Source organism: Equus przewalskii, chromosome 8 (assembly GCF_037783145.1).
Source record: "Equus przewalskii isolate Varuska chromosome 8, EquPr2, whole genome shotgun sequence".
NCBI lineage: Eukaryota > Metazoa > Chordata > Mammalia > Perissodactyla > Equidae > Equus > Equus przewalskii.
In genome coordinates this window covers 16,796,985-16,818,652 of record NC_091838.1, presented here as the reverse complement: position 1 = coordinate 16,818,652, position 21,668 = coordinate 16,796,985, and the positions used below count along the sequence as shown (strand labels likewise).

The 21,668-nt window shown below is 37.8% G+C and overlaps 1 protein-coding gene across 1 annotated transcript in view; it reads left to right on the top strand.

Annotated features, from left to right (window-relative positions):
* The window catches only part of C8H8orf34 (chromosome 8 C8orf34 homolog), a 370,490-nt gene that overhangs the window by 309,501 nt on the left and 39,321 nt on the right, over positions 1-21,668 (top strand). The window contains 1 exon segment of the mRNA XM_008518734.2: positions 19,973-20,020. Coding sequence (XP_008516956.2) covers positions 19,973-20,020 — 48 coding nt within the window.

Genomic DNA, 21,668 nt, shown 5'->3' with positions numbered 1-21,668 from the left:
GCATGTGTTAACTAAGAAAAAAAAAATCACTTAAAAAAATGCCAGGAGTAATTTGGTTAAACAGATTAAAAAATAGAGAGCTACATGGATCACATTATGCTACGGGAAAAACCAAACTAATCAATCATGCTGTAAACTAATAACGGAAAAGTATATCCTGAAAGCGTTACTTTTACGTTTTTTTCTAAAGCTCTGTTAAATTGCTACCTTAGTTCAAAGTGGGGAAAAGAAGCCAAAACCTGCTACCAGGAGTGAAGTTGAAAAGTATGCTCTTTCATGATTACTTTGTATTAAGGAGTAAAATTCCTTTTTGATGTAAACAGGGCTTTTAAGAATCTGGAAAGGAATGTTAAACAGCAGGTGAAGGTTGGACCCTTGAGGCCAAAGAAGACATTAAGTAAACTTAACCCACTCAAATTACCCTGGGACTTGAATAAACCTAGAGCCTGGAAAAGAATCGCTCCGGCTCTCCTGCTCACAGTGAATTAATGCCTGACTTAACTGAAGACGTACTGTTTGCATGGAGAACTGGGATTTTTAAGAAGACAGAAATGCAAAGACAATTCTAATAGACGCAACCTTTGAAATTCTACTTTTGAAACTTTTAAGGAAATGTGAACATCATTGTCTACCAATCATGGAGACAGTACACTTAGAAATGTTTACATAAAATGTCTGCTTTTACTTGAAAGCCAAGGTAACACAGATTTCTCAGGGCAACTACACTAAATATATCTATGTAATTGGGCCAGCTATAAGATAGACACATTGGAACATTTTTTACTTTATATACTTTTTAGTTTGATTTTTTTTTTTTTTTTTTTTTGGTGAGGAAGATTGGCCCTGAGCTAACATCTGTTGTCAATCTTCCTCTTTTTTGCTTGAGGAATATTGTCATTGAGCTAACATCTGTGCCAGTCTTCCTCTGTTATTTTTTTTTATGTGGGACACCACCACAGCATGGCTTGATGAGCGGTGCTAGATCCGTGCCTGGGATCCAAACCTGTGAACCTCAGGCCGCTGAAGCGGAACATGCAAACTTAACCATTAGGCCACCAGGCCAGCCCCTGGAATATTTTTTAAATGACTACTTAACCTTTAGTTAATAAATAGTAAGTTAAAATATTTTTCTGTATTCAAAATCTTAGAAATATTTAGCCTTGTAGGAAATTCCTGGACCCATAAAACTGAAAATTCCATAGCACGACTGGACTGCATTTTTTTGCTTGCTTTCTCTGACGAAATAATGTGTGCTATGTCATTACAAATATTCACATCAGTCTGGACGTCGTCCTTCCAACTTGCAGTAAATATTTCTCACCAGGCCTGTATAAGGGATATTTCTAGAAGATAACAGGTTCACTCAGGGTCACTGGCCCCAGTTCAACTCTGGAAGAACTGTCGTGATTTCACTGTCAAGAGAAAGTTGTATCCCAGATTAGTGAGGTCTCCTGTTGAGAGTCTTCCTGACTCTGAAAATCTTCTGTAACTCCGTATGGACTCCAACAGAAGGAACTGGCATAATGGCAGTGTCAGTTACAGCCGTGATAGGGTAATAAGCCAGCATCGTAATGAGAGTTGTCTTTACATATTGAAAATGTGTTATTTGCTGGTCACTGTGCTGTGTTCTTCACAGGTATTATCTTATAACATCTTCATATGCCATAGGCGTTGTTATGCCAGTTTCACAGCTGTTGAGACTGCTGGCAGGAGGCTCAGTAATCTTGAAAGATTACAAAGCTGGGGTAGCAGAGCCGGCTTTGATTCAGGTCTGCTTGCCTCCAGAGCCTACACTCTTAGTTCTAATAGACTGCTACTCTCTCTGGATGTCCAACCACCCACAGTTGCCCAAGCCATCTGGATACCCAAGGGGAAATACATCCTTGGCATTGTAAGAAATCACTGCACGCACAGGTGCATTTGTAACTTAAAAGTAAGAGTGACTGTCCCCAATGTGGACAGACAGTGCATGTGAGAGCCGCCAGCTGCCCTGAATTTTCTATTATACCATCAGATGTCCCCTGAATTGAGTACAGTCCCCTGACACAGAGTGTGTGCTAGACTGAAGGAATGAGGTGGCTGGGGGACTTTATTTTCCTTACATTTGTGGCTGGAAAGAGATAGAAGTACTCTGATGCTATAGATCACTTATACAGAATTAATTCAGTTAGGAACCAATTTATTCTATTTTGAAAAGCATAATTCTACTAAATTTCTGACCTACTATTCATGATAAATGTAGGAAATGCACTGTTAGTTTTCTTCTTAAAAAATTGTAATTGACACTAACTCATTAATTCATTGTCATTCATATACTCATATCAACATTCATGTCAATATCCCCAAATATTTGTTGGGCACCTATGCTTGGGCATTCTGTCGAGTGGAGGTGTGCAATGCTGAGGTGAGGGGTGGGTGGGAGGACAATTTTGATTCTAAATTGAGTCTTTAAGGATGAAGAAAAATTATCTATGCTTAATGAAAAAATAATTTTTAAAAGTAAGAAAATTTAAATAACATCTTAGTTAAGTATCCTGTATTTTTTTGTCTTTTGTTCATTTTTTATGCTCACTGATGTATTAACTGGAAGGATATTAAAGGATGTTAATCTAAACAGGATTAGCATGGCGGTGAATCTGCACATTACAACACTCCAAAAATCCTCTCCATAAATAAATATCCTGATCAAAATCTTGAATAACTTAAATGGTGTTGATTGATATGATTTTGAACAGGACTAGCTTGTTTCTCTGTGAAAATCTGGAGTCTTCACATATGGATGTTCCTCTCTATAGATGAAAGAGAACCCTTATTTAGTTAAACACAGTTGACAGAAGGCTTTATAGATGATTTACACGTAGGATGATGAGATGCGTGCCAAGTGTACTATTCATGAGTTGGAACAATTCTTCCTCCATCACGTGAAAAAAAAGGCATCTTATCAGTGAACTTGCATTTCAGAGTCTAAATGTGATTGTTAGAGTGGAAATAAGCTTGATTCCATTTTAAAGTCTTGCTGTGCTACTGATAAAAGACGAAACTTTTGCGTTATTCATTATTTATTTCTGACTCTTCTTATGATCAAAATCCTTCAAGCCAACTTTTAAAGTGAAGATCAAACCCTGTACTGTCAATAGGAAATTTCTCTGACTTCTGTGTCCTTCCGCATTACCCACTGTTATGTTCTGGAGGCGGTGGGGCAGGCATGCTTGTTAACCAGCTCCCTTTAACAAGTTTGTAAGGTTAAAAATAAAAATATTGCCTGCACTGAATATTATGCTCAATATGTGCAGAGCTTTTCCAAAATTTGAATTTAGGCCAAGTCAAATCTTCTATCTGTTCTAAGAAGTAAAGACAATGTACAGTGGCTAGAACATGGACTTTGGAGTTCTACAGACCCAAGATCAAATCTTGTCTTAGTGGTTTTTAGCTCTAAGATACGGGGCAAGTAATATGGTCTCTTGGAACTCAGTGTTGTCACTCATCAAACCAACTTTCTATGATTGCAGGAAGGATGAACTGAGATCATTTTTATGTAAAGTGCTAAAATGGGTAGCTGTTGGATTTGTTCACTGTTGCTCCGGATTGTCCTGGATTCTTGGATTGCAAAGGTCCGGCAGAGAACAGTCAGTCAGTCCGCAGATATTTACAGCACACCTGAGGGTACCAAGCACTCCCCTAGCACTGGGAACACATCGTGTGGAGGCTCAGCCTTCCTCCTTCTGGGGTCCCAGTCTGTTTGCTGAGATTGGGAAGTGATGAGCCCTGGGCCCGGCCTAGGATGTGCGCTGTGATGGCAGTAGGGAGAGTCACAAAGGCAAGGCTGCCCATTTTTGGTTTTAAATTCTTTCTCTTTTATAAAAACAGTAAAACTGAGTTTCTTTCTACCCTTCCCCTTGCCCAAATCTGGTCTTGTTTTTTTTTCTTCCTTTTGGCTCAGTGGTTTTTGGTAGCTACACCCTTTTGTATTACAACAGCAAATTCCCAAGCTAAACTAGAGTCAGGACAGTAACACAGGATGGCTCTTTCATGAAGCTGAGTTCAAACCATCCTTCTTAGTCAGCAGTTGACTTGGCTGGGACTATCAAGCTGGAATATCCTCTCATGAAACGAGTGATATATGAACGCGTTTACATTAGCTCTGAGAAACCAGGGAGTATAGCATCGTTATTAAGAACTATTCGTCTTTAATTGAGCTTTTCAAGTCTGCTAACTTTATTCCCAGTTCAGGCAAGAAGAGTTATAAGGGACTGTGGCGGCTTGCTGTCTGCGTGGGAACCCGGGGCCTTTCAGAGCTGCACTTCTTTTCACCCCAAGCAGATATGATGTAGAGCATGCAAATTATTCTTAGGCTTGTTTTCTTTGATTGTTCTTTTAGGCTCACCTATTTAAGTAGTGGATTATATTTAATAGGTAGGCTTCCTTACCAAATAGTTGTGACTTTCCTCAAAGGTTGGAAGTTGTTCTAAACTCCACAGTGAAGGATATCAGACTGCAATTTACTTTTCCTGTGGCTGTTCTTAGCAACGTTGGCACAGCTCTGAACTTGCTGTCATTCTATACAATAATGATAAAAGTAAAACTAGTTATTTTAGCTTCAACTATTTGCATTTCCAAGAAGAGAGCCAGAGCTTTTGAAAGAAGCACTATTAAAAAAATTCTGTGTTGACACACATACATATACACAGATACGTATATACAGAGTCTATACTCTTCTAAACCATTCTAACGTATTTGCATATGTACAACCAAACTCACATTTTTTTTTTACCCATTATACACACATCCATTTTACTTAAGCGAGAAAAAATATTAAATTACTAGTCTAATTTAAAGTTAACATCTATTAACCACACAAGAGTAGACTTCACCATCATTCAGATGAAAATGACTATGGAGGATCTAGCTTTCCTTTTTCTGGAAGGAGTAAAAATTAGAAAAATGCAATTTTGAATTTTTTTTTTTTTGCTCCACAATGCCCTATTACCCTGTATTGTTTATTTCCCCACAGTGTGGGATTTCAATAACCAGTTGCCAAAAGTGAAAGTTCCCCCAACATTAAACTCTTAAAAGACTCCTTGGCTGTGAAAGAATTACTTAATGTGCATAAGCACCTTACTGGTATGCATGGATCTATTGAATAGACATATACTTGTGGAAGTCAATTAGTGGTATTTTATTTGACTACTGGTGGAAAATGCAAAGAAACTTATCTTTGATTTTTCTGAATGTGTTTCAGGTTATCTTGTTGCTATGGTCTGAATGTGTGTCCTCTCCAAAATTCATGTGTGAAATAATACCCAATGTGATGGTGTTAGGAGGTAGTGCCTTTGGGAAGTGATTAAGTTATGAAGGCGGAGCCCTCATGAATGGGATTAGTGCCCTTATAAAAGAGACCCAAGACAGCTTTCTTGCCCATTCAACCATGTAAAGACAACTAGCAGTATGTGACCCAGAAGAAGGTCCTCACCCAACCATGTTGGCACCCTGGTCTTGGACTTCCAGCCTCTAGAACTCTGAAAAACAAATTTCTGTTGTTTATAAATTATTCAGTCTATGGTATTTTGTTATAGCAGCCCTAATGGACTAAGATGCTTATAAATGCACATTTGTTTTATACCTGTTGAATTCTTACGTAAGATTTTGAGAGGACTGACAGGTAAGACTATTCTTGTGATTTAGTACAGCATTGAATCAATATGCTATGCTGACCTTCTAGGCTTGGTGCATTCATTCATTCAACGAACATTTATTGAGCATCTTCTATTCTAAAGCACTCTAGGAGGTACTGAGAATCTGGAAATAAGACGATTATTCCTTGCCATTAAAGAGCTTACAATATTATGAGAAGGGCAGTTGAATGAACAGATGTTTGTGAGAACAGAGCTTACAATATTATGAGAAGGGCAGTTGAATGAACAGATGTTTGTGAGAACACAGAAATGCTCTGACAGCAGATGTGTACACAGCATGCACATGGGACGGGAAGGCATCTGATATAGCCTGCAGGCTGGAGAGTGATCAAAGCTGGCTTCCAGGAGAAGGTGGAGCAGTTGAAGCATTCAACTTAACTATTGCAATGGTTGATTTCTTTCTCTGTCTTCTAGAAATATCACAGGCTTCAAGACCATAGCATTCAAGACCCACTGCTACTTTAGAGTTTTCTTAGTCTTAGTTTCTTCATCTGTAAAATAAAGAGACTTATTTCACAGGAATATTGTGAGAATTGAGTACAGAGATACATGTGCTCGTCTATAGCAGCTACTAGATAAAGGCCATTTTCCTTTCCTTTATCCAGACAACAGAGTCAAAAGCAAAGCTAACTATTGAAGACTTTTCCAACTCTTTGTCCTGACTTAAATACAGCAGGGTTATAATTGTTGGAAGCAAAAGTCAATCTAATTCTTTCCCCTCAGTTACAGTCAGTAGAACTTTAGGAAGAGATCAGTTTTCATAAGAGAAGGAAATTTAACAGAAGTTCAGTGTAAAAAGAATATAAGGCAACTTCTTCTCCAGTGAGGAACTCCTTCTATAGCCCACTGTCTGATCTTGCCCCAAAGATTTCAGGCAAACAGCTTTTTCCTGAAACTTCCTGATCCCACCCATATTTTATTACTGCTCTAGGACAGTGCTGCCTCATTTTGAGAGAAAGTCTGTTTCCATGAGACTTTCATCAGTATGCCCTAATTGTGCTCTCTGAACAAGAAAGAACTCTAATTTCCTTTCCATCTTTTATGTTTCCAGTTAAATATCTCAATCACTCTTTGAGTCTTCTGTCCTTCTGATGAAAATTGAACAACTTTTTCGGTCATCCTTATATGACCTTCTTTTTAGACCTCCCTCCATTTTAATCACCTCTGCTTCCAATGGACCAAACCTAACTACAATACGCTAACCTGATCAGCAATGTACAATTCAACTACTAGCAACATAGAGGAGTTTATTATGCTTTATTAATGTCGCTTGTTACTGAAATTGCTTTTTCAGTAGCTTTCACTGCACTGCTGGTACACACTAACGTTGTGATTACCGAATGTTTTCCTCTTTTTTTATAAGAATGACTATCTGGCTATGTTTCTGTAATTCTGTATTTATGTGATTTTTTTCAAGCATATTAGAGTATTTTACAATTAATTTCATTGGATTAGTTTCAGTGTCTTGAAAAATTTGAAAATTTATTGTTGTGCATTGTTTTTTCTCGCTAGCTCTCAAAGCTCTTTCTCCTCTGCAAAAGTGGCCAACATTTGCCTCCACTCACCTCCTTGGTTGCATGATTGTATGCGGCAGTCAGCCCTGAGTCTGGTGCTCAGCCAAATGAGTGATTAACGAGTCTCCCAATGTTCTAAGGCAAAACTCTGGTTGGCAGGTGCCTTGATTAGCTTGATTTGTGTTGTCTCTGGGCTTCAAAGGGCATTCTACAAGAGTAAAGAGAACCGTTTCCCAGGAGACTTGTGATCTTTAAAAATATTGGAGCTGCCTTTTCATGACTTGGCTTCATTAAATTGATATGTTTAACTAGCTGGCAGTGACCATAAGATAAGTTACATTTAACTGCTAACTTGCAATATTGCTCTGGGTTTGAGACAGGACTAAATAGTTTGGCTCTGAAGTTCATTGTCAAAAAGGATCCAGGATTTCAAGTGTTTATCTCAATTAACATTGAGAGTGTGTAAAATTAGGCTACACATGTTATAAGAATTATTTTTTCTCTTGAAATGTCTGGCTTTTAGCTTCCCAGACCTGGCAGGGAATCGTTTTGGCTCCTCTGCTTCTGATCCTAGCTGTTTTCACAAAATGCAAACACATGCAAAAACATTGTAATAAACCTCAGTGTTTGGTCATGTTCAGTAAGTCTTCAAATGATGTTTGCTTTGAACTTGGTTCTAAAGATGGGCATACCTTCATGAGAATGGAAGCTATCTTCTTACTCTCTATGATGTGGTTTGGCCCTTTTTAGGGCCCCAAAATAAGCTTTGTTCTGCAAGACACATTAAATTCACTCTTTGGAATAAGGATTACCAGAGAAATTTCTTCCTATAGAACATCATGGGGCTCTAGTCCCCAAAGGGGCAAGGGTTTTAGACCACAAAGGAAAAACTGTAGTGCCTCAAAGAGACTTGGAACACCATCATGGGCTCCAGACTCTGTGCCCTCTCTTAGATTTAATGAAGCATTTGAATTGTGGTTCATAAGGTTGTTGGGTGTTGAGTGATCCATCTAAACTCTGGTATCACTTCATAGTTTACAAAAACATGAGGCTAGGCTGAAGGAGTGTAGTATTCCCTGTAGTGAGGTGAGTGTGATTACAAGGATGCCTTACTGTAAACACATCCTTTCCTACTTTATTTGCTTTTTAAGATTTATTCAGCTTCTCTGATAATCACAGTGCAAAACACTCTGCCTGTCCTAGAGAGACCCTTTGCCCTTGATCTTTCCTCAGATAGACCATTTTAAGACCATTTTAGAACGGGGGACTGAAGGTCTCTTTTGATAGACAATTTCATTGGATCTCACACCTTTATTGTTATTCTTATAGTCTATCTCTAGTTTATTTTTCTTCATCTATCTTTGGGGGCCATTATCCAACTCACTGCAAACATAGTCAATTTTTAAAATATCTTTCTCTAGTTCATATTTAGACTATATTTTCTTTGGAACCTAAATAGATCTAAAATAGGACCTTTCTCCCTATCTCTTGCCACTAGAATTTCCCTGACTCTGTATTTCTAAAATATTCAGAACTTTTACACAAAATCTTCCTTTTGGTTTTTAACCACATCTTCTAGTATGTTTTGGTTATTCAGCACCTTAAGTTAGAAATTTGTGCCTTTTGTAATAATCCTCATTCATTCAATGAACATTTTGGAGTGACTCTTAGATGCCAAACCCTGTGCTAAGTACTACAGTTGGTAAAGAGACAGACGTGCCTGCTGTCAGAGAGCTTAGATCAACCCAAGGCTCTGCCCCTCTGCATGGGATGAGGTGTCCCTGTGGTCAAGGGGACATATCCCCCTAGAGCCTGGTCATGTACTAGGTACCAGGATCCTGGAATCTCTTGCCCAAATGATCCCAAATCTGCTTCCTGGACATACGTGGGCCTCTTTCCCTAGTCCGCTCTTCCCTAGAGCTCAATTCTAGGCCTGAGGAGTGGGAAAGAGGCAGCTGTTTTTGGAGGGTGTACGTGAGCTGGGAGATGCAGGCAGGGATATGCACACACGCACTCACAAAGCCTCTTGTGGTGCAGTGGGGGATGGTGGGGGAAAGAAGGGCAAGGATATGGGGTTGGGGTCGGTGCTGCCTTCCTGCTCTCCATTTTCTGCCAAGTTATAGTGCAGAACTGAAATGCAGAATTCAAGAATTCTGAATTTGAAGCTGGCCTACAAAGTCTGAATAAAAGTCAGAATATACTTTATGTAATAGCTTATTGGCAATGTGGACCTCTTCTTGACCTTTTGCTTCAGGCCCCGCAAATGTTAAGGGTGGATCTGTGGAGCTGACAAAGGGGTAGAGACTACTTCAGGTCAAAGCAGTCAGTGTGGCAAATTCTCTAATTGTAGGGAGTCCTGGGAACACATGGTGGGGCAGGTGGGTGCAACACAAACCTGTAGGTCAGGGAAGTCTTCCTGGAACAAGTGGGACTGAACTTAGACTTGTCAAGAGTAGAATCTTACTAAGTGACGTTATGAAGGGGGCATGGAGTGCACAAAAGAATGGGTTGAGGAGGGAAGGAAGGACAGATGGAAGGGGAAAAGAGAAAGACAAAGAGACAGAGACACAGACTGTTGGGGGATGTGGAGGTTGTTAGTATGACTGGAATATTGGGGAAGGTCTTGAGATGAAGAAGGCAAGATGGGCAGGAACAAAGTCTTACTCCCTTTTCTTAACAATTAATTTCTCTTGGCTTGTGTCATTTGCTTCTTTCTAGTTCTGATGTCCCAGGCTATTCGAAGTCTCCTTAAACTCACCATCAGTCCACCTTCCGTTTACTCTTGGATTTACTGCTGAAAACTTATTCGTATATGAAGCCATTCAATAATTACCTGTCGTTGAAAAGGCAAGATTCTTTTCATGAAAGTGACACAAAAATATGAATAGACAAATTAAAAAATAGCATCTGATTTCCCCACAGTCAGGTCCTCTTCCCAGCTATATTCTTAAAGAATTAAGCATATCTCTAATTTTCCTTCCTTACGTAATAGCAGGTTGATTTTCTCTGTCTTTCATTCACTAAAAACCTCCTAATACTAGTATTAATACTTATTATCCTGATTAATAATGATGAGAGACAGGATTTTATTTTTGTCTTCCATGCTTTACAGACATTATTTCACTTAATCCTCACAATGACCTGTGAGGCTCATGGTGTTATCACCATTTACAGATGAAAAACTTGAGACCTAGTGAAGTCATGGAACTTGCCGGATGCACATGAGTATTAAGTGGCAGAACTGGAGTATGAACCCATATGTGTTTGACCCCAAAACCTGTACCCCTGCCTCTCTAGGACGTCACTACCTTTTGCCACCTTCTGGCAGTACATAGAGTTAAGGCCAAGTCTTAGTCCAGTGACCAGCGCATGTTAAGCCGAAGAAATACTGTACATAAACACGGGTGGCGAGTCCAGACCCTCTAGTGGGAATTACCTTTCCAAATTATCCGAAAGACAATGGGTAAAACTTCAGAGTTAATAATTATGACATTTTGAATAAGACCCCTTATCTTCCCCTCCAAGTCACTTCTCTTATTTATTTGGAGGTCGCCTCTTTTTCTTGGATAATTGATTACATGTCTACACATTTCACCCAACCAAGCCAACTCCCCTGGTGACCCTGCTTAGGGCATCAGCTACCAAGTTTGCAACAGGTTAGATAATGTTGATTCATGCCTTTTGTTTATTTGGTTTGAACTTTAATTCTGCAGAGAGCATTCTCTTTGGACCACTTGTGGAACCAATTAGAAATTAAAAAATTATCCCACTTCAAATGTGTTAAGGATTAAAATACACTTTTGAATTTAAAAGTATTTCTGCTTCATATTGCCTGCATTTATTGACATTTACAAGTCAGTGAACTAGAATTTTTCTTACAAAGTTTAAATTATTCTATAGCCTTTTAATGTGTATTAAATAATGATGCAAAGGTGTCTGAAATGTAAAAGTAATCTTTTTTGTTGTCAAATTAAAAAATCAGAGACATATGTTAAAAGAAGCAAAGAAAAAATTATTTGTGTCTATGCATCTGTTAGGGAAATATGTTTCCTTCAGTGTAGAGAAATGCCTGGTATTGTTACTTCTCTGAAAAATCAGTCATTTTTAAAATTAAGTAAACATGGACTGAGGACAGGAGAGACATAACAATCTGGGTATTTTGTGAGCATTGGTTTCGGTTTTCCTGCGTGCTCCCATCTGAGTCACAGTTCAGGAAGTTGCTCACCTTAGCCATTTAGCCGTTTTGCAAAGACACAGGTTAATTTAATTTTAAAAGAATGCATTGTATGTTTGATTTAAGTTATGAGGCTGGCACTCATATTTCACTGACCTTGGAGAATTTATACAGGTACTTTCCAGATTCCAAAGTGACATCTATTGATTTCTTTAAAAGCTTAATGGAAGATAATTTAAAGGCTTAATTATTTCAAATGGTAAAAATCAAAGTTGCCAACTGATTTTTATGAGGTGAGTGTTATAATTAGATTCGCTCAAGATTAAATCAGAACAGTAAGAGTGTCCTTTAACTACTTTTCTAGATATATAACCAATAATTACCTCTTTACCTAGACCAAAAGGTTTGGATCAATGAGAGATTACATGGAGACATAACCAACAATAAATAGAGATTATAATATTTCATTCTAATTTTTTTAAGAGTTTCACTTGGACTTTATAATTATGCCTGTAAAAATATTGTTTAATATTAGAAATAGCTATCTGCTTATTTTAAAATATCTTTTAATTGCAAAATAAAATATAAATATAGAAAATCATTCAAATCAAATATTTGGCTTAATTACTTATTATAGTGAGAACACTACCCAGGTCAAGAAATAGAGCTTTAGTGGACAACTGAGAAATCCCATCAGTCCCACTTGCAACCTCTGCCAATAAAAATGATGATAACTTTTGTAATAATCAACTCTTTGCCTAGTAAAAGTAGCTTTATCATCCCAATATGCATCCCTTGACACTATTGTTAACCGTGCCAACTTTTAACAATCAGGTATGTCTTTAAGTCTCTTTTAATCTATAGGTTCCTCTTCCACTTCTTGCATTTTCTTACAATTTAACTGTTAAAGAACCCTGGCCATTTGAACTGTAGAGTTTTCCACAGTCTGGATTTTGCTAACTTCATATTCTTGATGCAACTCAACATGTTCTTCAGTCCTCTATATTTTCCTGAAAATTATCCATAAACTGGATAAAGCTCCTCTTTGGCATGACTAGAGAGCTACATAGTATCTGGTCATTTTATCATCTTAGCAGCCATTGATCCTTAATGTTAATATCTACTTACTCAGTGGTGGTTGCAAAGTGGTGATATTCTAACTCATCATTTTTTCTGTATTTATTAGTTGGAACACTGTTGTTAAGAGAGCCTTTCCCTTGTTTACTATTTGGTTAGCCAGTAATATAGTTCTCACAGGAAAGGGAGAATACAAGCTTGGTTTCTTTTCTTTATTTACTAGTTTTCAAGATAATCAATAGGTTCCTTATTATCTTCTGAAGATAACAAATTCTTTCTTTAAACTTATTTGATAGATTTCAACCCATGACAATTATTATCACTAAAGCTCAAATTGTCCTGTCTCTGGCTCATGAGAGCTTCTTTTTTTTTTTGAGGAAGATTAGCCCTGAGCTAACACCTGCTTCCAATCCTCCTCTTTTTGCTGAGGAAGACTGGCCCTGAGCTAACATCCGTGCCTGTCTTCCTCTATTTTATATGTGGGATGCCTACTACAGCATGGCGTGCCAAGCGGTACCATGTCCACAGCCAGGATCCGAACCGGCAAACCCCCGGCCTGCCGAAGTGGAACGTGCGCACTTAACCGCTGTGCCACTGGGCTGGCCCCTCATGACAGCTTCTTCAAGTGTGTTTTTGAATCATTTCATCCCGCCTCTGGTAGTCCCTGATAGCTTCCTTGCTATTGGATAGTACAAGATGTTCCAGGCTCATTTTATACACATCTTGCCCCAAACACGGAATCAACTGTATTTTTTGAAAAGCTCTAGATTCTTTTAATGAGAAATGGTATTTCAAGCCCACAATCTGGCTACTAAGGATGCTCATTGTTACTGAGTTGGTCGTTATTTTTAGCCCCTTTCAGTAGACAGTTCACATTGACACTTTCAATTCAAACTAGAGAATACCAAGACTTTCATTCAACCTCGTTTTTTACCTCCTTATTTTCATACCAACAATTCTGGTTCTCAATGATAAAGGTAATACTGAAATTGGAATATTCCATAATAACTCATTTGTTTTATTCCATATTACACACAGTAGTCTCAGGATAAAAATTCCAATCCATCTACCAATACGAATACTGAAAACAAAAAAAAAATTGCGTATGCTTTCCCTATTCTCTCCCAATTATTTAATAGTTGTACACAATCTGTGTTGTCAAAGCATGTGGCCGTTGCGTGATATATTCTCTCCTTTTCAATGGTCACGTGGTCTTAGCACAGGTAACTCTATAGTTAATGCTCACCATCAATTCTTAGATATTGGCATTTTCGTTTTCTGAAGCTTGTTCTCTACTAGATTGCTGGGCTTACGTTTTTCTTTTCTTCAGGTTTTGAAATATATTACATCATTTTTCTACTGGCATAAGTCTCTGCTGTTAAAGTCTGATGATGAAATATTTTCCTTTTATAAGTCATGTGATTTGTTTTTCTGGTTGGCCAAAGGACTTTTCTTTTTCTTTAAAATACAGTAAATTTGCTAGAATATGTCTTGTGGTAGTCATTTTGACTCACCATTGTCAAGTATTCATTGTAATACGTAATTTCTTGTTTTTTATTATTTTAGGAAAATTTTCTTGAATTATAACTTTTTGTGTTATTCTCTTCTCTTGGTTTTGTTTTCCTGCTTAGGGACTCCTATTATCCATATGTTTCACCTTCTCTGCCTGTCTTCAATATTTTTCACTTTCTCTAAAATTCTTTTTAAAAAGTCTCTTTATTAATTTCTTTTTGATTTTAAAACCTTCCTTCTTATTCATCTTCTGTTTCTCTTAAGGAATTATCTGTTGTCTTTGTTTCTTCTTGTGTTCCTTCTATTTTAGTCTTTCTCAAATTAAAAAAAAAAAAACCTTCTAACTCTTTACTGAATTCTATATATCATTGTATTTTTTAAAAGACCCTTTCTGAATATTTCCATATTTCAGTATCATGAAAATAATCATCCATAGCACTAGATTACCAAAAAACAATAAAAATATACTTATTAATACATAGCAATTTCTTCAGTGGGCTTATTGCACAAACATTCAGTAATAATATCTACTCAGTGATTTATAGAAGTGACTTAACTCTTTTATCCCACTATTTATAAACTGTGTGATTTGTATGGACTCTGTGACGATCTAGAGCTAGCTAAGATCTACAGATTGTTTGTTCATTCATTCATTCTTCAAGCATTTACCTTTCTTCTATATTTCCAGACCCTGTACCAGGACTTGGGAAGCAACAATTAATAAAAACAGTTTTTATTTTGAATAAAAGTTGTGACTCTCCAAGATCTTAGGCTGATAATTTGCTGAGTTGGCTCATTAAATCATTTTAGAAAGAAGGAATGAATATTACTTTTTGTACATGATAACTGTGAAACCGTATCAGTCGTTGATATGATAAATTTATCAACAGATAGAGAAGACGCACATGACTAATGTAATGAGTAGTTCAAGGCCAAATAGATTTTTCTAAAGTCAATTGACCAGTAAGATATATCTCAGCCTGTTCTTTAAGTCAATGCAATTAAAAATCATTAACACTAGCCATCCATTCTTACAGCCCCACCCTCTCACACTGTCCTTTCTCTTGTCCAACATCCACTGATGAAAGTCACCACTCTCCCAAACAGGCAGCTTGTCCTTACTGGGTTTGCCCTCCCCCTTTTTCACATGGGATTGAAGGAAAGGAAAGAATAAAAATGGTTTTTTTTTTTTGGCAACTATTTTTTGACCAAAAAATAGTCACTTTTCAGAAAATAACAAGGAATACTAAAAGACTTTAAATTATTTAAAATTTGACATTATTAGTAATAGTTGTTAGTCTCATAATTGCTCCTACCCTTTTTTATTCTTTTAAAGTAAGTCTCTAAGATCAGAGCATTACCACTAATGAATTATTTAGCTTAATATGAAAAATTGGAAGAATAATGTAAATTGTTTTAATTTTACTTTAGAAACTGGTTATATGCTTAGGGATTGAGTATTATTCACCCCTTCTGAGGGGACAAATTTGGCTTCTGATCACGCCTTTGGTTGCAGATTCCTGGTACAGATACGACCTGCAGCAAAGTGGAACTTAGAGGCAAAGTGAGTCATGACATCTTATCTTCAAGTGCCACTGTCTTTTTAGCCCTTACAGTGCTGAAGCAGTTGAGCATCTTCTCTGCTGGACAAAGGTGTCATTTTCAGGTCTGCACTGGTGCTGTATTTGTTTATAAGATTGTGGGCAAGTTTTCAGGAAAAAATTTTAACAAGATGAAGAGACAATGTGGCTGATTAAACAGAAACAGCATCTATTTCTATATGTAAGTCTGAAAACATCAAAAGTATTAATTGATTGACTAAATGAATGGTTTGAAAGACTTCTGAGCTTTCTGAAAATTTCTGAGTTTCTAAAATATTGCACCCAGTTTTCCACTAGTTGGTAATTTATCACAGCCTGTTTCTTGGACATCACTAGTAGTTGCTGCCTATCGAGTTTGCCAGAGTTTGGAAAGCTGAAATTAAATCTCTCTATCATCTGTCACAAATTCAGTAGCTCTGTGTAATAATGCAATTAGAAAGCACCATATATAGCCATCATATTGGCAGTTATATCCTAGGAAATTATAGTATAAAATTAGGAAGTGACACATGATGTTTATATCTCTCTATATAAAAATACAGTACACATTTCAGTGCATTGTTTAATTGGTGCCCTTCATTGTAATACTGTGGTTTCATATATTTGCTCTGTCGTGTCTGGGTCCTTCAGCAAAATCTTTGTTTTGCATAGCACGAGTCTTCCTCCTTATTCAGCTCCTTCCTTTAGCTAATTGACTGAGTCTTTAGAACTAAACTTAAAAATAATTTCCTCAAGTTATACTCCCTCCACCCTGTCTTCTTTATCACATGTATCCAGTGGCTACAACAGTTCCGAGCACATGGGAGTTCTCAATTGATGCTTGTTAAATAAATGAAAGACTAGGTGCCTTTTCCTCCTATTTTTTCCCATAGAATCTTGGGCTTACCCACGTCAAGTAACCTTTCTTTGTATTGTAATAACTTGTATATCTGTTTTCTCATGGTAAACTTTTTATGCTAGGGGTTAATTCTTGTTCACTTCTTTGTTCCCACACCTAGCACAGTGTGTGGCACACAATAGGTGCTTAATAAATGCTTGAGGAATAAATAATGGGTAACATTTTATGGGTCGCTTGGGTTCAGAAATAGCCTGGCCATTCCTATCAAGCTCTCATTCTTCTATGGGTTCTAAATACGTCAGGTACTTCTTAAGAGGTGCTCTGTGTGTAGGATTGTTGTTTAGTTTCATGTGAAAAAAGGTGGGAAGAAAGATCATTTTGGTGGAAGTAGGGTTCTCATGGAACTTTCTGTGAAGGAAATTAATACCAGAGGTTTTATTCACGTTTATGAATAAATGTACTCTACATGCAAGTGCAATTCTGTGTGCATTTTGTCTAAGGGTTAGTAAGAGATGAATAAAAAGTACTTACTGATTGAGACAAAAGAATAGTATAGTGAAAAACGGCAGTGGATTCAGGAGAGTGTGGGTCTAGTCCTGGCTCTGTCTCTAGGACAGTCTTCTCACTGAGAAATTTTCTTAACTGGAATGAAGTAGAGGAGAGACAAGAGCCTTCATCTCTAACAGCCATGATCCCATGTCATATGTCATTCAGTCATCATGTCAACCTCTTTGTTTTCTTTCTCCGAGTTTATGATATATTTTGTAATTCGTATTCAAAACATTTTTATCTCAACTGTGGTTACATTAAGATGCATGATAAGTGAAACCACATTTCAGGAAATACCTTTTCTTCCTTTTTTTTTCCTTAAGGCGTAGTTTCCATGTATTCTGCCCTTCCCCTCTGTCACAGGCCCCGTTCACCTCCCTTGTGTCCCCTTTCTTCTCTTTGTTTTTCGAGGGAAGTTACATTTGAGTATTTTTGATTTGTTTCCAGGTGATTACCAAAATATTATGCTGTTAGAATGGCTTGATATTTAAAATGCCAAGTCTTTAAAACTAAGAGAAGGACAACTGAAGTCCATAGCTTTATACTTTGGAAGGGACTTTATTTCATTAGCGCCCCCAGCAGGGGAAGGAGAGAAGGTCAGTATCTCTGTGTACCATACTGGAAATGGGGAACCTGAGACAGACATCTTGAATCAAGCCTCTTGATTCGGACCATCTCTTCTGACCCTAAGACTCAGAGATCCTGACGTCTTGTTCTCTGCTTTGTCCACTTGGCCCTGTGCCACATTTGTAACCGTCTCTGCAAAGTGCTCGTTTCCTCTGTGTTTTCCTCCCAGTCTTTACTTCTTGCTCCTCATTCATCAGTGCCACCCATGTCAGTGATTTATGAATAGCAGTTACAGCCAGACTCCAATCTGTGAGGCCTTTGAGACAAATGGTGTTGTGTGGGTTTCTCATTTTCTATGGTGTAGATATTGAAAAGGACCTGGCACTGTGGGAAGAAGTGAGCCTGTCAAGAAACCTTAGTAGAGCACATAATGCTTTAGTTATAGCCAACCACCAAGAAAGCCCTTAATCATCACCAGGTCTTAGCGTAAGACTGCAAATGTCCAGACAAATTGGGAAAACCATTGCACCCACCTCTAAGGGAACAGAACAGTCTTTGGTGAGCACCCAGGGACTGCTCTGCAGCCTCTCCCTGTTAGCCCTCAGATGTGCAGAGGCCAGCCAGGCAGGCCTCGGATGCTGGCTCCTCCAGGAAGCAGACATGTCACAACAAGCAGTTTGCCACTTCTTCCTCTGATCTCTAGCAACCCAGGCAAAGCGGAAGGGATTATTAGCATGCGTGGGATGAGTTCTGCCATACAAAAGACCAAACTGGAAGAGCCCACGGCATTCCTTCTAGACTCACTGTCCAAATGAGGGGAGATAGGATAGCAAGTTCAGTTATAAAAAACAGTTTATCTGAAGAAAGTTTCCAGCCTTCTCTGTATGCTTTGAATTAAATTCCTCACAGTTTAGGGGATTTATATGGGTTTAATTTTTCCTAATAGTTTATGTTTTAGCTTAACTAAATATAACTATTCTATCTCTTTCACTATCTTATCCATTGAAAATCCCACAAGCCTGGAAGCATTTGGAAACATTTAAACTACAGTGTATTCATTTTTTGCTTGTGGAAACCATGATTTGGGGAAAAATATTACCACATCTGTGATTTCTAAGCTTTTAGGAATACCAGCACTTTATTCCCAGCTTAATTTTTGTTTTGAAGTGAACATACATTTTTTTAAGCTCCTCAAAGTAGTTTGGAGTATACATCACAATTTTTTTTAAGTAAATTTAATTCTTTATTTTATTTATTTTTTTTATTTTTTGGTGAGGAAGATTGTCCCCAAGCTCACATCTTTGCCAGTCTTCCTCCATTTTATATGTGGGATGCTGCCACAGCATGGCTTGATGAGCGGTGTGTAGGTCTCTGCCTGGGATCTGAACCCGTGAACCCTGGGCCACTGAAGAGGAGCTTGTGAACTTAACCAATATGCCACTGCTGGCCCCAAGTTTTTAGGTTTTAAAATTTTCATTTCAGCACTGTAGAAGAGCATCACAATTGAAGCCAGTCCCGGCAATGCTTTTCCTGGCTCCTTGACCCTGAACGCTTCCCTCAGCCCCTCCTGGCTTCAATTTCTTGGTGTATCAGCTTGGCCTGAGGCTGTCTTGCCCTCAAGTTGTAGTGAAAAAGTTAAAAAAAGAGGATCCTTAAAAAGTTACAAACCAGTGTAAGCTTTATTCATACTTATTTAGTTATCTTTTAAACACATATGTTCTCCTAAAATTTATCATTTCATGATATCTCAGAATTTATTTCCAAATGTCTCTGGCCATGTAGTATAAAAATATAATTTATCTAAACTAACAAGTTGTTTGACAATGTTGACCACCAATGTTTAGATGAATTTGAGATATATGTTTAATTTCATGTTTTAAATTTCAATGATTTAAATCTTAGTAATTACTAGCACCCAATGAAGTGCTAGTAAAAGGCAAAAATAATGGAGAATTCACTAATAATCTACAAGTAAGATGAGAAAGACTGGACATAAACATTTGGAAAAGGGCAGGTTAATGACCTGTACCCTTTCCATAAAATACTTTTGTCTACATGTTAAATCTTCATACAGATTTATAGAATACAGAATTAGTGACTTTTTTTCTTAATCTAATTTTAGCAACATATTTATAAAATTAGTAACAGAAAATTTTATATTACTCATTTAGCTTTCTGTCCTAGGATTTAGTTAGTTACTTGAAGTGGTTATTTGTTTCTGTGACCTAAAACCCACTCAAAAGATACATTGTTGCCTTGAAAAAATATCTCTTTCAAAATAAGAAGTTGCCAAACTGATAATCCTACAAGTATTAGCTGAGAGAGTGGGGGAATAGTAGCGATTTGGTCTTGCTCCCAGTTTTCACTACTCTCCCTGACCCATCTTCTATGGTTCTTTCTCTCTCCTTCTTCTGACCTTTCCAACCTCTCTTCCTCTTTGCCTCTAGGGAGAAGCCTCGAGTGGAGGACAGCCATTGAAAAACTACATGGAAGAAGTGAGTTTGAAGGTGGCCTTGGAACATAGTCTGAAATCAACCTGTCATATAGGATGGAGCACTTACTCGAGCTTTCTCCATCAGCCTTTAGGGTTTCCAGTCTATACCTGTTCACTGCTGATACCCACAAAAACAAGAGAATACATAATATGTTATCAAATGGTTTTGTTCCTCACTGGTAGAGAGATACTGTATAAGAATTAAATCATCCCAAAAATGTAGGTAAAATTGCATAAACCTGGTGCCATCATATATTTTCACTCACGAACATTTGTTGATATTAATAAATGAGAAACACATGTTTTCTATTGGCCATGCACAAAATAATAAGGCATGATCATTGCTCTTATCGAAAGAACAATCTCTACCAAATTGGCGTTCATTCATGTGACAAATGCTCATCAAGGACATTATTTGTGCAAGCCATTAGGCATAGTGCTGTCTTAACAATTAAAACAAGTGGTAGATTTTTGTTGAAAAATCGTTTAGACTTCTGGATTTATTTTGGAGATATCCAAGGGCACGCTCTGTCGCAGGATGTGTCTTTGGGCTGTCTGCAAATGGTCTTTGGGAACCTTCAGATAAACCAGTGGATAGAATCCATAAAACTTGACCTGAAGCCAAACCACAGTGGTCACTAAATTAGCCATCTGAATCTATTGCAGATGAAGGCGACTGGGAAAAAGTTGGTGACGACATAGAAGAACCAAATATTTAGTTTGAATATTGCTTCTCAGCAAGACAGAATCTGTTTCTCTAATGTTTTATTCTTGCATTGCATGAATCCGTTCAAAAACCGTTTTGAGAGGCCTACTGAATGCACTATGTAGTCCATACATTTTTAGAACAGTGTACCCATACTTAAGCTCACACTCGCTTCCAAATGTCACTTAGAGAGGAAAATCAGAGTGTCTAGCACCCAGTAAGTCTCTAACGTCTCTTGTTTGCATGCTTGTTGGGGTGTGGTGGAGTTTTGCCAAAGGCACATGGAGAAGGGATAACGAAAGGAAGAAAAGGACATAACTGGGTAGATTTTATGAGTTCAGGTTAGAAAAATAAACCTATATGGGGCAAAAAATTGGAGGACGAGAGCACCACCTTTAAATTTCAACTTAATGAATTTAATGCGGAAATTGAGTAGAATACGTGAAAGCAATTAACGTTGCCAAGGAGAGGCCGACACTATTTTCAACGTGTACACCAATAGAACTTCCTTTAGGATTCTGTCGTGCCTCCAGCTCTTGGCTCAGCATTCTCCACTTGGTCGTGAGACTGGGGGTGGTGGACCACCTCCACAAGAAGGGCTTCTGATGCCCCTTGGAATGTGTCCTGTAGAGGTCTAGCACTGTGGAGGAAGGGGAACATTGACCTGCTGGTACAGGAAATGGACTGCATACAGATGATAGAACTTTGAAAATGTCTTATTCTAATTTTGTAGTTCTTATCCAAGAAAAAGATCCTTATTTTCCCCATCATTATGAATGTGCAATCTAAATCTACATGTTTTATGCAGTTGTAAATGCTTAATGTAATAAGAAGGTTGAGAATTTGCACCTTTTCATTGGAGGTGCTGGCAAGGCATGGCTCCTCGGTGTGGTCCTCTGACTAGCGACTTCCAGCATCACCTGGGGGCTTGTGAGAAATGCAA